This window comes from Oncorhynchus gorbuscha, linkage group LG06, assembly GCF_021184085.1.
Source record: "Oncorhynchus gorbuscha isolate QuinsamMale2020 ecotype Even-year linkage group LG06, OgorEven_v1.0, whole genome shotgun sequence".
NCBI lineage: Eukaryota > Metazoa > Chordata > Actinopteri > Salmoniformes > Salmonidae > Oncorhynchus > Oncorhynchus gorbuscha.
This window is the reverse complement of record NC_060178.1, coordinates 67,196,128-67,214,150: the sequence shown is the minus strand read 5'-3', so window position 1 is coordinate 67,214,150 and position 18,023 is coordinate 67,196,128. Positions and strand designations below refer to the sequence as shown.

Genomic DNA, 18,023 nt, shown 5'->3' with positions numbered 1-18,023 from the left:
CAGACAGACAGACAGACAGACAGACAGACAGACAGACAGACAGACAGACAGACAGACAGACAGACAGACAGACAGACAGACAGACAGACAGACAGACAGACAGACAGACAGACTTACACTGAAACGCAGCAGCACAGTGTCCACAGGGCTGTTCTCGGGGACATTGACAACATAGGTCTTCTGGGAGAACTCTGGGCTGTTGTCATCGACGTCTATCACAAGGACAGAGAGGGTGCAGGTGGTCCTGCGGGGGTCCACTGCCATATCAGAGGCCTCCACTATCAGGTCATACTGACTCCTGAGCTCCCGATCTAGAGGCACTGCGGTGAATATGCTGCCGTTCTCATTGATGGTGAAGAAACCTGGGTGGTTGACTATCCTGTAGCGCACCAGACCGTTAGCCCCTGCATCTGGATCTGTGACCTGCAGGAGAAGCGTAAATATGTGGAGTGAAGAAGGGAAAGGTAAATATGGAAATACATAAGCAGTACGGTACAAGGGGTTGTGCTAAATCATGAATAAAGCCACAGTTAAAATGTGTTAAAACTTACTCATGCACACACACTTTAATAATGTACACTTAAAAATTACTAAGCTGACATGGTTCTCCTAAATTAAAGCCCAGTGTTAATTTCAGTCTAATTTTCTGTTCACATTAAGATAAGTGTCTTTGTCACAGACATGACTAATCATCAATACGTTTAAAGGGCCATAAACCTCTTCCTAAAAGGGAATTCATTGAATAGGGAAAATATGAGGTACATTTTGAGGATCCTTCAGGGTAGACAGAAAGTTAGTTACTTAACAAATTCTAAATACCTAATGAATATGTTAGGTCATTGTTATTCCAGTGTGTGAGTGTGTGCAAGCTTGTGTGTGAGTGTGTGTGCCATCGTGGTTTTTGTGTGTGAATAGTAGACACAAATTCCTCTCTGTTGTAATCATGGTAACAGGGAAAGAGGGAGAGGGCAGGAGAGAGAGTAGGGGGGAAAACTTTGAAATCTGGTCACACTTCTCCTGCTACTGTTCAATTCAAGCCTGACTGCTGAGTTATTAACCCCGGCTAGGGATGGAAGGAGTAGCACAGAGAGAATCAAAGAAACAAATGAAAATGAAAGAGAGAGAGGGCTTAGATGAGGTAAGGGTGATTTACCCCCATTTTGTTTTACACAGAAAACCAGATAAATGCTCAAAGCCACGGCTAAAGATTGAGCCCTGGTGTTAAACCTTCCGAAAACAGAAGAAAGAACAACATGCCAGTATGTGACCCGATTGAGGAAACTAGGCGTATGTTGCAAGTTCCAACTTCACAATATAAAAAAAATCATTTAACGTTTTTTGGCAGAAATGCCTTCTCGAACTTCTGAACTTTCATGTGCCTTAATATCAAACTTGTATGCCATCTGTAAATACTAATAACATTGGTAAAATACGAGCCTAGTTGGTTAAGCCACAGAAAAGGTGAGCAACCTTCCCGCTAGCCATGATTGGCCGAGATAATGAGTAGGCTGGACATGCCGAGAGATGAGTTTGGATTGGTCTGTCATATAGCACACGTCTGTCTAGTGGAACTGGTCAGTATGTCTAGGTAATCGTGTCCAACGCGGCTTTAAAAAAAATATTGTGTAGTAAAGATGCAACCCTAATTTCAAGTTAAAGTGTACTGTTAGCTAGCTAGCTAATGTTTGTGTATGCTCTCCACTTTATGGTGGACCGAGTTTTGAAATCAGTGGAATTCGAGTATAATAGCTAAGGAGATGACGAAAACAACAGTCTTGATTACATTGTGCATGGCATCAGACAGGAGACGCGTCCAACCATGATGTGTACTGGTACGATAGTCTAGCTAGCTACATTTTCAGATATGACACATTTCTAATTTTGACAGAAAGTGTTTTCATTTGAAGCTTACTGTTAGCTAGCTAACCTTAGCCGGCTGGGTCCCTAGCTAACATTATGTGTATGATCTTATTCTTCATATCTCAGGCACATTTGTTTGACTAGTTATAGCCATAGAACCTGGTTGGTTAGCTACCTGTAGATCAATGCAGGGTATTAACGTCATGAGTTATGATTATGGTCCATTGTTTAGCTAGATAGCTAGCTACATGTCCTAACAAAAGACTCCACTCTAATTTTGACAAATTATTTTCATTTCAAGTTAGTGTGCTGTTAGTGTGCTACCTAGCTAACGTTAGCTGGCTGGCTCGCTAACTAATGTTATGTCATGCGTTGGGATTAATTGTTTACTTAGCTATATATCTTGCTCCGTTTCTTAACAAAAGACTCATATTTAGTGTGCCAGAGCGCAGAATAACTGATTAATATTTGAATATTCGCTCAACACCCATTGAATATGTCTGTGCCAGTAAACGTTGGCAACAAAGCCTAATTCAATTGTTGCCAGCAGCACAGTTACAGTCACCAAAGCTCTGGATAACATGAAAACATCCAAACAAGCTCTGTTAGGGGTAAAATAGTCAGTCTGGGGTGTGCTATCATTATGTGTCTGGAAAGTAGCTAACCAGTTAGCTTGGGTGTTTGACTGTCGATGTGAGGTCACAGTTTTCGGAACAACCCTACTTATTGGCCAGAGTGTCCAGTGTGTGCTCTGAACGCGAAACGCTCTGAATTTACAAACGGACAATCTGATAGCACAGTTGCAATCACCAAAACCACCCTAACCAGCTCTGCTAGGGCAAATCATGTTCAGTGGGCCGTTCTCTCGCTCTTAGATGCCTGGAAGTAGCTGGCAAGATAGTACAGAACGCACGGATCAACCCTTAAAGAGATGGGTGGGGGTAGGGGGTAGGGTGTAAGGTACGGCAGGTAGCCTAGTGGTTAGAGCATTGGGCCAATAACTGAAATGTTGCTAGATTGAATCCCTGAGCTGACAAGGTAAAAATATGTAATTCTGCCCCTGAGCAGGGCAGCTAACCCACTGTTCCTAGGCTGTCATTGTAAATAATAATTTGTTCTTAACTGACTTGCCTAGTTAAATAAAGGTCAAACATAAAAAAGAGGGTGTGAACTATGCTGAATGGGTGTTGACAAAGAAGGGATCTCCAAAAGTAGTACCAAAACATTGATAGACAGTTTTACAAGTGAGTTTGCAAGTTTATCAACCTTCAAAGCGGAATTACTTTCCCATTGCTTCCTCAAATGCAGTGTATGATATACCATTTTGTAGCTCTGATCCTCTACTTTTATCCAATGTAAAAAACAGAAGTTAAAATGTTGCTACATAAGACCGAATCCAAGTGGTGAGTCACATCTGCAAATTAACCAAAGGTTGACATCATTATGCACCCCACAGCTCACAGGCTTTTCAACGGGCCAAATTCCTGTAATACATAGTAAATTAATTGAACGACAAACAAACAAGCACACTTTAGCACTACCACGTTGGTCAGCAGCCATTTTTTATGCTCTTTAAGGGTGCCAAGCATTAATTTACTCTCATATCTATTAAAAGTTAAGACTGCAATTACACATGCAGTCCAATTCAGATATTTTTCCCAATTATGGTTAAAAGACAAGATCTCATTGGACAAAAGACAAATTAGTGAAGAAATATCAGAATTGGGCTGTCTGGCGTAAACGCAGCCTATTTGTTCTCTGGAAATAATGCAACTCTGCTGAAGGTGAGTACATCTCCGCTGCATGTCGTTGCACACACACCTTCTGTGACGTACATTATTTCCCTAGAAATAGACCCATAGACCCTCATTGATTATCCCTTACTTATCCTTCAGGATTAGCATTAAAATACATGGATGATATATGCAGTGCAAACCCCATGCATTGGTAACATCTGCATGCAGATTAAGGGTCAAGTACTGCATTTACAGTATATGCCCATCTATTGAGACATGAGTGCTCTTCACAGGCTTCCATAAAAAAGGGTATGTCATATAAAATGGTACTGTATATTAGATTAACACCGGTCCTGGGACCACTCTATACATTTCCTCACAAAATAAAATGACAAGACCTGAGAAAAATAAAAAAATAACCCCCAATGTCGCACAAATGCAATTCCACAAAATTCACAGCATGCACAGCAGCAGATTACCCCAAGAATAAATAGCACATGATCCAAACAAGTTGTGGCATAGAAGCCTTTAGGCTAGCGTACTTACTTCACACAAAGTTGCCCTAAATTCAAAGCACACACATACAGTGCCTTGCAAAAGTATTCATCCCCCTTAGCGTTTTTCCAATTTTGTTGCATTACAACCTGTCATTTAAATTGATTTTTGTTTGGATTTAATGTAATGGACATACACAAAATTGTCAAAATTGGTGAAGTGAAATTTAAAAGAAATTGTATTTTTAAATGGAAAATTGGTGAATGTATATGTATTCACACCCTTTGCTATGAAGCCCCTAAATAAAATCTGGCGCAATTAATTACTTTCAGCAGTCACATAATTAGTTAAATAAAGTCCACCTGTGTGCAGTCTAAGTGTCACATGATCTGTCACATGATCTCAGTATACATACACCTGTTCTGTTAGGCCCGAGATTCTGCAATACCACTAAGCAAGGGGAACCACCAAGTAAGCGACACCATGAAGACCAAGGAGCTCTCCAAACAGGTCAGCGACAAAGTTGTGGAGAAGTACAGATCAGGTTTGGGTAATAAAAAAATATCAGAAACTTTGAACATGCCACGGAGCACCATTGCATCCATTATAAAAAAAATTGAAAGAATATGGTACCACAACAAACCTGCCAAGAGAGGGCCGCCCACTAAAACTCATGGACCAGGCAAGGAGGGCATTAATCAGAGAGGCAACAAAGAGACCAAAGATAACCCTGAAGGAGCTGCAAAGCTCCACAGCAGAGATTGGAGTATCTGTCCACAGGATCACTTTAAGATGTACACTCCACAGAGCTGGGCTTTCTGGAAGAGTGGCCAGAAAAAGCCATTGCTTAACCCCTCTGCACACCGAACCCTGATCGCTACATAAATAGTCATATTAAACATTCATGAAAATACAAGTGTCTCACATGGGTCGAAAGCCTAGAATCTTGCTAATCCAACTGCGTTGTCAGATTTAAAAAATGATTTACTGCGAAAGAATACGATGCGATTATCTGAGGATAGAGCCCCATAGAAAACAACTATTTCAACCAGCACAGGCATAACAAATTCACAAACTGCAATAAAATAAATTGTTTACCTTTGACGATCTTCCTCTGTTTGCAATCACAATGCTCATTGTTACACAATGAATGGTCTTTCGTTTGATAAAATCCATTTTATAGCCTAACACGAAACATTTTGTGAACTGCTTGTGTCGTGAATTCCGTCTCATTCCATTTTCGATGACACATTCTATGTAAATACACACACGAAACGTGACCTTTCCAGTCATGTTTGGTTTCATTGCAATCAACTGGTTTGTTTGTAACACAACCAAACCTGATGGGTCATTTTGCGGGACATATTGACTGAAAGAAACCGATTTGAAGACACGTAATGACATCATTGTGCACCAATGATATGACCGCTGTTTCATTGATTGACTGTATTTTAACCCAATGACGACTGATCGTCTTGAAATCTAGCTGGGTAGATAGCCAATGAGCTGAGGTAAACGGCAATATGTAATGTTTATGTGTTGGAAGACCAACCCATGTAGTAAACTCCGGCGCAAAGAGGGTCATTCGCCATTGAAGTTTCATACCGGAAGGAGCAACGCATGTTACACACAGCGTTGTTTTTGTAAAGCGTTCAGCTGTTTATATATCAATCAGTTTGGCGAATAAGTCAGGGAAAGCTAAATCTAAGTGTAGATATACAGATGTACACACAATTTTTAGAAGAAATTGATCGGGAAAATGAGACAGATTGTTGGAGGACGATTCATTTAGCGATTCCCAAATGGAGGAATATTTTTTGAATGGAGAGGACATCGTTTTGGACTGGTAAATTTTTCTTATGCCAATGCCGTTGTTTGAAATTAATAATATAAAATATTACTTGTGAAATTAAATAGCCTATTTGAGGCTGTTGAGGGGAGGGCAGGCCCACAACAATGGCCAAAGTGAAATGGAGACAGTAGATCTAGCTGGTCTGTCATAATATAAATGATACAGTAGATCTAGCAGGTCTATAATAATATATTCAACCTTATATATATATATATATATATATATATATATATATATGTTTATTATACCTGTTGATACAGGGCTCATATGTGAAACTATTCTAACTGAACATTTTATTTCACAGTGACACTGACTCAGAATGGGAGCCCCCAGTGCCAAGGTGTCCATCCCCCACTGAAGCTGGTTCATCCAGCTCCTGCCACAAGTGGTGTTTATCTGCCCTAATTTATTTCTGCAGGCATGGATGTGCCTCAGGGCCAAAAGGGCACAGCATGGAGGTGTCGCTGTGTTGTTTTCAAAATGAAGTCCCCCATCACCTGCACCACATGCTTGGTGACCCTCTGCTTTACAGCAGAAAGAGACTGCTATGGCACCTGGCATCAGCAGCACAATATTGTGTAGAGGACTGAGGGTCTTCCAAATATCGAAAGTGTTATTTTGTAAATGTATATATTTTTTTATTCACGTTTTTTCAAAAAAATATTTGGGGGGGGCTGTGTTAGAATACCATTTTCGTATTGTGTATATAGTTATTCCGTTCAAAATGTATAACTTCACCAATTTTGCCACTTGGGTACATTTGGGCTACTTGTGTGGGACACCTGGATGACTTCATGTTAAATGTCATGTAGCACACTCATTTTAGAAGTTATCATTCTGAAACTTTGCACAAGTACTGTTGGCCTTTTGTGTTTTTGACTGAAATTGTCCTCATCATCCTATCTGAATGTTGGTTTTGTCTTTTTCATTTTAAAGATGAAACAACAATAAAAATGAAAAAACGTATGTTTTTTTCATTGTATTATCTAAACCAGATCTATTGTGTTATATTCTCCTACATTCAATACACATTTACACAAACCTCAGAGTGTTTTCTTTCAAATGAAATCAAGAATATGCATATCCTTGGTTCTGAACCTGAACTACAGGCAGTTAGATTTGGGTATGTCTTCTGGTGGAAATTGAAAAAAGTAGGGGGGTAGCTCTTAGAGGTTTTTAAAGTAACAAATAAGCAAACACATTTGGTGTTCGCCTAAAGGCATGTGGGAGACACCCCAAACATATGGAAGAAGCTACTCTGGTCAGATGAGACTAAAATGTAGCTTTTTGGCCATCAAGGAAAACGCTACGTCTCACGCATACCTAACACTTCTCGTCACCCCGAGACACCATTCCCACGGTGAAGCATGGTGGTCGCAGCATCATGCTGTAGGGACTGGGAAACTGCTCAGAATTGAAGGAATGATGGATGGCGCTAAATATAGGGAATTTCTTGAGGGGAAACCTGTTTCTGTCTTCCAGAGATTTTTGACTGGGATGGAGGTTCACCTTCCAGCAGGACAACGACCCTAAGCATACTGCTAAAGCAACACTCGAGTGGTTTAAGGGGAAACATTTAAATGCCTTGGAATGGCCTTGTCAAAGCCCAGACCCCAATTGAGAATCTGTGGTATGACTTAAAGATTGCTGTACACCTGTGGAACCCATCCAACTTGAAGGAGCTGGAGCAGTTTTGCTTTGAAGAATGGGCAAAAATCCCAGTGGCTAGATGTGCCAAGCTCTATAAGAGACATACCCCAAGAGACTTGCAGCTGTAATTTCTGCAAAAGTTGGCTCTACAAAATACTGACTTTGAGGGGGTGAATAGTTATGCACGCTCAAGTTCAGTTTTTTGTCTTATTTTTTGCTTGTTTCACAAAAAATATATATTTTGCATCTTCAAAATTTTAGGGATGTTGTGTAAATCAAATCATACAAACTAGAATTAAAATCGCTTTTTTTGTAAGGCAACAAAATAGGAAAAATGCCAGGGGGGTGAATACTTTTGCACTGCACACTAGACCCTAATGCAGTTTAGACTTCTCATCGAAATTCAATTCCGGTCCGACCCAAGCGCGGTGAGCTGAAGCCTGAGCTCAGGTCTGGTCCGACATCACATAAATTAATTGAGCCTGAACAAGAAAAAATGCAGATTTCTAGAAAACAGTAGGCTATTTTGATTTTTACTCAGCATTTGTTGTTGCTGTTTTTTGAAAAATACACTTACCCCATGTTCCAAACAAAGTTAAAAGGGAAACAAAGTAGAAACATAGAAATGCGCCATTTTCAGAAAACGGTATGTAGACACTGATACTGTGATGGAGATAATTAAAATGAGGTTCAAAAGTGGTGGAATTGCCCTTTAACACTTCATATCTCATCATTTATCAGGGTGCAGCTCAAACCAAAATAATGATCCCAACTCAGCAAAGAATTCTATTCCAGTCAATTAGAGCCTGTCGGAGTTATCGCCACATGCGTTGCTGTGGACACCTTTGGGACTTTGGGAGTAGCTGGGTGAGATAAATGGTAAAGAAGGCCCGCTTAGTAAAGCTGTGCCAGGTAGAAAGGTAGAAAGAAGGGAAATGCTAGGAAATGTCAGGAGAAAGTAAGGTTGTTATTCTTCATATTCACGTTCAAGGTATTCAGGTGAATTTCAAAAAACATACTTCCATATTGTGTGCATCTTTAGCCCATCAGATGTGCTTACCGTGACTTGACCAACAAACATGTTTGCCTCCTCCTCCTGGACAGTGAGGTTTCTGGGTAGGGTCAGATCAAACTTAGGGTTGTTATCGTTGACATCAGTCACCACTATGTTCACTGTGGTGGTGGAGGTCTGGAAACAAAAACAGAGAGAAAAAACAAGTTGTGTGTGTGTGTGTGTGTGTGTGTGTGTGTGTGTGTGTGTGTGTGTGTGTGTGTGTGTGTGTGTGTGTGTGTGTGTGTGTGTGTGTGTGTGTGTGTGTGTGTGTGTGTGTGTGTGTGTGTGTGTGTGTGTATAAGCAAACAAACATACGTGACTCGTTTCAGAAAACGAGACATATGTCGCGCGACACTTCTTCACGGGAGCTCCAATTGAATGTAAACCTTTTTTAAATCAAAATACGTTTTTGGGCAGAAATGTCTTCTGGAATGTGAACTTTCATGTGCCTTAATAGCAAACTTGTATGCCATCTGTAAATTGTTAATCAAGAGTCAAGTTGGTTTAGCCATGGAAAAAATCTTGGAAATCTTCTCGCAGGCCATGACTGTCTGAGATATTGAGTGTGCTGGACATGCAGAGAGATGAGTTTGGATTGATCTGCCATATACAGTAGCACACTTCTGTTCATAACATGAGCTGGTCAGTATGTGTAGGTAATCCTTTCTGGCGCAGGTTTTTTGAAAGATATCACGTAGCTGATAAATTCCCTCTAGTTATCTTCTTTGATTTCAGAGCATTCTCATCTGAGTGTGCCAGAGCGCAGAATAACTGCTGAATTTACGAACGCTCAACACCTGTTGAGTATGGCAGGTGTCAGTAAATGTTGGCAAAAAAGCATAATGAAATTGGTGCCAGCAGCACAGTTGCAGTCACCAACACTCAGGATAAACAGCCTAACTCGCTCTGCTAGGGTGAGTAAAATGGTCAAAGTGAGCTGTTCTCTCATTTGGAAGTATCTTTCATTGCTGGAAGTATCTAGCACGGTTGTCAACGTTAGCCAGTTAGCTTGGGTGCTTGACTACTGTTGTTGGGTCAGAATGCTCGGATCAACCGTACTCCTTGGCCAGAGCGTCCAGTGTGCGCTATTTACGCTCTGAATTTACGAACGGACAATCTGGCATCACTCTTAGTTTACGAATGCCCAGACACTCTGGCACTGCAGATTAAATTTATGAACACATCCGTACTATAAACCAGCCTTTAGTCTTGAAATCTTTGGTTATTTAGTACATAGCCTCACATGTGAATCCTTAAAGAGGTGGGTGGGGCTAAAGCTTAAGAGGGTGTGAATGATGCTTAATGGGTGTAGACAAAGAAGAGCTCTCCATTAGGTACAAAAAAATTCAAGGCCCATTTTCTCAAAAGTGAGGTTACAAGTTTATCAACTTTCAAAGCAGAATTACTTTCCAATTGTTTCTCAACTGTAGTGTATGATATACTAGTTTCTAGCTCTGAGACACTACTTTATTCCAATATAAAAAACACCATTGCTACATAAGAACGAATCAAGTCGGTCGGTCACACACTGTACTGTATGAGTGTGTGTTTTTGCAGAGTATTGAAGAGCTATGAGGGAAATCAAAACTCAATTAATTTACCTTCTGTATGATGATACAATGTAAATAATTGAATAATAATTTGCCAAACAAAAGCAAAAGCTGCAAAGAACGGCCTGACAGTGCTGCGGAGCCTAGGGGAGGGATCTCCTCTGGGCCCCGAAGGACAGGACATTGATTCGGAAGAGCAGGAGGAGGCGAGTTTGATAAGAATCCACCCCATTACTGTACAAAGGACCGAAGACAGCTAGTGAAGTGCTATACAATTCCTTCTGGAATCCAGACAGATGTTAGGATATCCAACAATTAGAACTAATAATCACTTTCAATCTGCAGATAAAATGACTGCCAATGTAGGGAAGAATGATGAGGCTACCTAAACCATTTGAATAACGGTTGAATAAATTCAACCACATATAGATTGGATTAGTTTAGAAAATTGTTTTTTTTATCTTTGTGTAGTATAAGATCAATTGATAAATCAATTTGCATGCAGACATCCTGATATTAAAACAAACTATTCTAAAAAGAAACCTGCAACAAAGAATGCTGGGAAATATGATAAGGCCCCTCCCAACAGTCAAGTAAGAACCACACTATGTGGTGTTGATTCATTTACATTTACATTTAAGTCATTTAGCAGACGCTCTTATCCAGAGCGACTTACAAATTGGTGCATTCACCTTATGACATCCAGTGGAACAGCCACTTTACAATAGTGCATCTAAATATTTTAAGGGGGGAGGGGGGTGAGAAGGATTACTTTATCCTATCCTAAGTATTCCTTAAAGAGGTGGGGTTTCAGGTGTCTCCGGAAGGTGGTGATTGACTCCGCTGTCCTGGCGTCGTGAGGGAGTTTGTTCCACCATTGGGGAGCCAGAGCAGCGAACAGTTTTGACTGGGCTGAGCGGGAACTGTACTTCCTCAGTGGTAGGGAGACGAGCAGGCCAGAGGTGGATGAACGCAGTGCCCTTATTTGGGTGTAGGGCCTGATCAGAGCCTGGAGGTACTGAGGTGCCGTTCCCCTCACAGCTCCGTAGGCAAGCACCATGGTCTTGTAGCGGATGCGAGCTTCAACTGGAAGCCAGTGGAGAGAGCGGAGGAGCGGGGTGACGTGAGAGAACTTGGGAAGGTTGAACACTAGACGGGCTGCGGCGTTCTGGATGAGTTGTAGGGGTTTAATGGCACAGGCAGGGAGCCCAGCCAACAGCGAGTTGCAGTAATCCAGACGGGAGATGACAAGTGCCTGGATTAGGACCTGCGCCGCTTCCTGTGTGAGGCAGGGTCGTACTCTGCGGATGTTGTAGAGCATGAACCTACAGGAACGTGCCACCGTCTTGATGTTAGTTGAGAACGACAGGGTGTTGTCCAGGATCACACCAAGGTTCTTAGCGCTCTGGGAGGAGGACACAATGGAGTTGTCAACCGTGATGGCGAGATCATGGAACGGGCAGTCCTTCCCGGGAGGAAGAGCAGCTCCGTCTTGCCGAAGTTCAGCTTGAGGTGGTGATCCGTCATCCACACTGATATGTCTGCCAGACATGCAGAGATGCGATTCGCCACCTGGTCATCAGAAGGGGAAAGGAGAAGATTAATTGTGTGTCGTCTGCATAGCAATGATAGGAGAGACCATGTGAGGTTATGACAGAGCCAAGTGACTTGGTGTATAGCGAGAATAGGAGAGGGCCTAGAACAGAGCCCTGGGGGACACCAGTGGTGAGAGCGCGTGGTGAGGAGACAGATTCTCGCCACGCCACCTGGTAGGAGCGACCTGTCAGGTAGGACGCAATCCAAGCGTGGGCCGCGCCAGAGATGCCCAACTCGGAGAGGGTGGAGAGGAGGATCTGATGGTTCACAGTATCGAAGGCAGCCGATAGGTCTAGAAGGATGAGAGCAGAGGAGAGAGAGTTAGCTTTAGCGGTGCGGAGCGCCTCCGTGATACAGAGAAGAGCAGTCTCAGTTGAATGACTAGTCTTGAAACCTGACTGATTTGGATCAAGCAGGTCATTCTGAGAGAGATAGCGGGAGAGCTGACCAAGGACGGCACGTTCAAGAGTTTTGGAGAGAAAAGAAAGAAGGGATACTGGTCTGTAGTTGTTAACATCGGAGGGATCGAGTGTAGGTTTTTTCAGAAGGGGTGCAACTCTCGCTCTCTTGAAGACGGAAGGGACGTAGCCAGCGGTCAGGGATAAGTTGATGAGCGAGGTGAGGTAAGGGAGAAGGTCTCCGGAAATGGTCTGGAGAAGAGAGGAGGGGATAGGGTCGAGCGGGCAGGTTGTTGGGCGGCCGGCCGTCACAAGACGCGAGATTTCATCTGGAGAGAGAGGGGAGAAAGAGGTCAGAGCACAGGGTAGGGCAGTGTGAGCAGAACCAGCAGTGTCGTTTGACTTAGCAAACGAGGATCGGATGTCGTCGACCTTCTTTTCAAAATGGTTGACGAAGTCATCTGCAGAGAGGGAGGAGGAGGGGGAGGGGGAGGAGGATTCAGGAGGGAGGAGAAGGTGGCAAAGAGCTTCCTAGGGTTAGAGGCAGATGCTTGAAATTTAGAGTGGTAGAAAGTGGTTTTAGCAGCAGAGACAGAGGAGGAAAATGTAGAGAGGAGGGAGCGAAAGGATGCCAGGTCCGCAGGGAGGCGAGTTTTCCTCCATTTCCGCTCGGCTGCCCGGAGCCCTGTTCTGTGAGCTCGCAATGAGTCGTCAAGCCATGGAGCGGGAGGGGAGGACCGAGCCGGCCTGGAAGATAGGGGACATAGAGAGTCAAAGGATGCAGAAAGGGAGGAGAGGAGCGTTGAGGAGGCAGAATCAGGAGATAGGTTGGAGAAGGTTTGAGCAGAGGGAAGAGATGATAGGATGGAAGAGGAGAGAGTAGCGGGGGAGAGAGAGCGAAGGTTGGGACGGCGCGATACCATCCGAGTAGGGGCAGTGTGGGAAGTGTTGGATGAGAGCGAGAGGGAAAAGGATACAAGGTAGTGGTCGGAGACTTGGAGGGGAGTTGCAATGAGGTTAGTGGAAGAACAGCATCTAGTAAAGATGAGGTCGAGCGTATTGCCTGCCTTGTGAGTAGGGGGGAAGGTGAGAGGGTGAGGTCAAAAGAGGAGAGGAGTGGAAAGAAGGAGGCAGAGAGGAATGAGTCAAAGGTAGACGTGGGGAGGTTAAAGTCGCCCAGAACTGTGAGAGGTGAGCCGTCCTCAGGAAAGGAGCTTATCAATGCATCAAGCTCATTGATGAACTCTCCGAGGGACCTGGAGGGCGATAAATGATAAGGATGTTAAGCTTGAAAGGGCTGGTAACTGTGACAGCATGAAATTCAAAGGAGGCGATAGACAGATGGGTAAGGGGAGAAAGAGAGAATGACCACTTGGGAGAGATAAGGATCCCGATGCCACCACCCCGCTGACCAGAAGCTCTCGGGGTGTGCGAGAACACGTGGGCGGACGAAGAGAGAGCAGTAGGAGTAGCAGTGTTATCTGTGGTGATCCATGTTTCTGTCAGTGCCAAGAAGTCGAGGGACTGGAGGGAGGCATAGGCTGAGATGAACTCTGCCTTGTTGGCCGCAGATCGGCAGTTCCAGAGGCTACCGGAGACCTGGAACTCCACGTGGGTCGTGCGCGCTGGGACCACCAGATTAGGGTGGCAGCGGCCACGCGGTGTGGAGCGTTTGTATGGTATGTGCAGAGAGGAGAGAACAGGGATAGACAGACACATAGTTGACAGGCTACAGAAGAGGCTACGCTAATGCAAGGAGATTGGAATGACAAGTGGACTACACGTCTCGAATGTTCAGAAAGTTAAGCTTACGTAGCAAGAATCTTATTGACTAAAATGATTAAAATGATACAATACTGCTGAAGTAGGCTAGCTGGCAGTGGCTGCGTTGTTGACTTTGTAGGCTAGCTGGCAGTGGCTGCGTTGTTGACACTACACTAATCAAGTCGTTCCGTTGAGTGTAATAGTTTATACAGTGCTGCTATTCGGGGCTAGCTGGCTAGCTAGCAGTGTTGATTACGTTACGTTGCGTTAAAAGAACGACAATAGCTGGCTAGCTAACCTAGAAAATCGCTCTAGACTACACAATTATCTTTGATACACAGACGGCTATGTAGCTAGCTATGTAGCTAGCTACGATCAAACAAATCAAACCGTTGTGCTGTAAAGAAATGAAATGAAAAATGTGATACTACCTGTGGAGCGAAGCGGAATGCGACCGGGTTGTTGAGTGCGGAAGTTCTATTCAGTAGACGTTGGCTAGCTGTTGGCTAGCTAGCAGAGTCTCCTACGTTAAGGACGACAAATAGCTGGCTAGCTAACCTCGGTAAATTAAGATAATCACTCTAAGACTACACGCTCTAAACTACACAATTATCTTGGATACGTAGACAGCAAAGACAACTATGTAGCTAGCTAACACTACACTAATCAAGTCGTTCAGTTGAGTGTAATAGTTTCTACAGTGCTGCTATTCGGTAGACGGTGGACGTTTGCTAGCTGGCTAGCTGCTGGGCAGATAGCAGTGTAGACTATGTTAGGACGACGAAATACGAAGTTGCAATAGAAGTGCTGACTGTTTCACTTTGTTGTCCTCTTTCTTTTCCTTTTTCTTCTGTCCTTCTTTTGTCCTTATTTAGTCTTCCTTTCTTCTGTTAACTAGATATTTTTTGTTGTTATTCTTTGTAAGCTAGCTAGCTTCTTACAGGTTGATTCCACTAGAATCAACTCATACAGCTTTTTACCACAAAACCAAAACTTAAATACCCACATTTTTGCTGTGCAGTGTTGAATTATTATCACAAAATATGAATTTCCTAGAGGGCAGAGCTCTATTTCGCTTCATCCTTGGCAGTCCCTGTGAACCATTGTGATAGAAAGGGACCCGTATCCAAAAGCCTATCATCACGGATAGGACATGGCAGTGGCAGTCCCTCCAATAGGGGAGGAGAATCCTCTGTATTCCATTGCTGGTAATACTTGTACAGTGTACAAGTATAGTGCAGTCAATTTAAGGTATAGGGGGCAGCATTTTCACTTTTGGATAAATAGCGTGCCCAATTTCAACTTCCTGCTACTCATGCCAGGAATACTAGATATGCATATTATTAGTATATTTGGATAGAAAACAATCAGAAGTTTCTAAAACTGTTTGAATCATGTATGTGACTATAACAGAATTTATGTAGCAGGCAAAAACCGAGGACTAACTGTTCAGAATATATTTTTTTAGGTCTCTGTCTGTTCACTGAGTTCTCATTGGCAAATTATATTTCTTAGGAACCTGTTGTCAGTTCCTACTGCTTCCACTGGATGTCACCAGTCTTTGGAATTTGGTTGAGGTTATTCATTTATGCAATTAAGAAGGAGGCCATCTAGGAACTGGGTAACACTGTTGAGAGTGGGCCCGACGTGAAATGTAGCATGGTTTGTTGTCTTCCTGTATTGAACACAGATAGACAATCGTGACAACAGGTCTTCAGGTGAAAGAGAGGAGGACCAAGATGCATTGTAAATATAATCCATATTTAATGGGAATACTTAAACAATGAACAAAAACAACAAACCAACAGTGTTGGCACTGGTGGTACTGGATAGACCGGACCGTGAAGACGCACTGGAGGTCTCGAGCTAATGGCCTGAACAACCGGTCCTGGCTGGATGGTGATTCTAGCCCGGCACGTACGGGGCGCAGGCACAGGACGCACTGGGCTGTGCAGACGTACGGGAGACACAGTGCGCAACGCCGGCGCAGGATATCCTGGCCCGAGGAGACCCACTGCCTGTATGGAAAACAGGGCTGGCACCATCTGCCCTGGCTGGATCCTCACCCTAGCCCGCCAGATGCGGGGAGATGGGATGTAGCGCACCAGGCTAAGCTTACTGGAGACACTGTGCGTTCTACCGCATATCAAGGTGCCTGACCAGTACGACGCCCTCTCTCTCCACAGTAAGCATGGGGAGTTGACACAGGACTCCTACCTGGCTTCGCCACACTCCCCGTGTGCCGCCCCCCAATACATTTTTGGGGCTGCCTCTCGGGCTTCCAGCCGTGCTGCAGTGCTGCCTCTTCATATAGCCACCTCTCCGCTTTGGCTGCCTCCAGCTCTGCCTTGGAGCGGTGATATTCCCCCGGCTGCGTCCAGTGTCCATCTCCATCCAGTATCTCCTCACAAGTCCAATAGTCCTAATTGCGCTGCTCCTCCTGCTGCTTGGTCCATTGTTGGTGGGAGATTCTGTCACGATTGTCTTCGGGTGAAAGAGAGGAGGACCAAGATGCAACGTGAATATAATCCATATTTAATGGGAATACTTAAACAATGAACAAAAACAACAAACCTACAAAAATTATGAAGGCGATAGGCGATACAGTCCCGTAACGTGAACACCAAACACTGGCACACTGGAACAGGAACAATCACCCACAAAATACAAAATAATATGGCTGCCTAAATATGGTTCCCAAACAGAGACAACGATAGACAGCTGCATTTAATTGAGAACCAATCTAGGCAACCATAGACTTACAAAACACCTAGATAGGAAACACCCCCATAAACATACAAAACCCCTAGAAAAGACGAAAACACATACATCACCCATGTCACATCCAGACCTAACCAAATTAACTAAGAAAACAAAGAATACTAAGGTCAGGGTGTGACACCCGTCTACAATTTGATCGATTATTAACGTTTAAAAATACCGAAAGTTGTATTACTAAAGTAGTTTGAAATATTTTGGCAAAGTTTATAGTCAACTTTTGAAATATTTTGTAGTGACGTTGCGTTTTTTGGAAGCTGTATTTCTCTGGATCAAACACGTCAAATACATGGACATTTGGAGATATATGGACGGAATTAATTGAACAAAAGGAACAATTGTGATGTTTATGGGACATATTGGAGTGCCAACAAAAGAAGCTTGTCAAAGGTAATGCATGTTTTATATTTTATTTCTGCATTTTGTGTAGCGCCTGCAGGGTTGAAATATGCTACCCTCTTTGTTTACTATTGTGCTATCATCAGATAATAGCTTCTTATCCTTCCCCCCGAAAAGCCTTTTTAAAATCTGACATGTTGGCTGGATTCACAACGAGTGTAGCTTTAATTGAGTATCTTATATATGTAATTTAATGAAAGTTAGATTTTTATATCATTTTTCATTTATTTGCTGCGCTAAATTTTCCCTGTTTTTTGCCCAAGTGGGACACAACAGTCCCCTATCTTGAAGCTAGGGGGCACTATTTTTATGTTTGGAAAAATAATGTTCCCAAAGTAAACGGTCTATTTCTCAGGACCAGATGCTAGAATATGCATATAATTGACAGATTATGATAGAAAACACTCTAACGTTGCCAAAACTGTCAAAATGTTGCCTGTGAGTTAAACAGAACTGATATTGCAGGCTAAAACCTGAGGAAAATCCAATCAGGAAGTGCCCCTGTTTTTGATACCTCTCCATTGTTATGCATCCCTATTGCCCATTTAAAGGGATATCAACCAGATTCCTTTTTCTATGGCTTCCCTAAGGTGTCAACAGCCTTTAGACATAGTTTCAGTCTTTTATTTTGAAGAATGAGCGTGAACGACCACATTGTGTAAGTGGATAGGTGGGGGCTCTCAGAGTGAGTTGTGCACAAAAGAGAAAGGCGGCCATTGTTACTCCCGGTCCTAGTGAAAAGCCAACTGTCCCGGTTGATATATTATCGAATAGATATTTGAAAAACACCCTGAGGATTGATTATAAAAAAACGTTTGACAGTTTTCTGTGGACATTATGGATATAATTTGTAATTTTTGTCTAGGTTGTCGTGACTGCTCTTTCCGGTGG

At 43.1% G+C, this 18,023-nt stretch overlaps 1 protein-coding gene across 2 annotated transcripts in view; it reads right to left on the bottom strand.

Annotated features, from left to right (window-relative positions):
• The window catches only part of LOC124038254 (protocadherin-15-like), a 275,775-nt gene that overhangs the window by 104,513 nt on the left and 153,239 nt on the right, over nt 1–18,023 (bottom strand). For both annotated transcript variants that reach the window (XM_046353882.1, XM_046353881.1), the window contains exons 18-19: nt 8,654–8,782; nt 118–423 (exon numbers count right to left, since the gene is read on the bottom strand). In XM_046353882.1, coding sequence (XP_046209838.1) covers nt 118–423; nt 8,654–8,782 — 435 coding nt within the window. The remainder of the gene's footprint in view (nt 1–117; nt 424–8,653; nt 8,783–18,023) is intronic.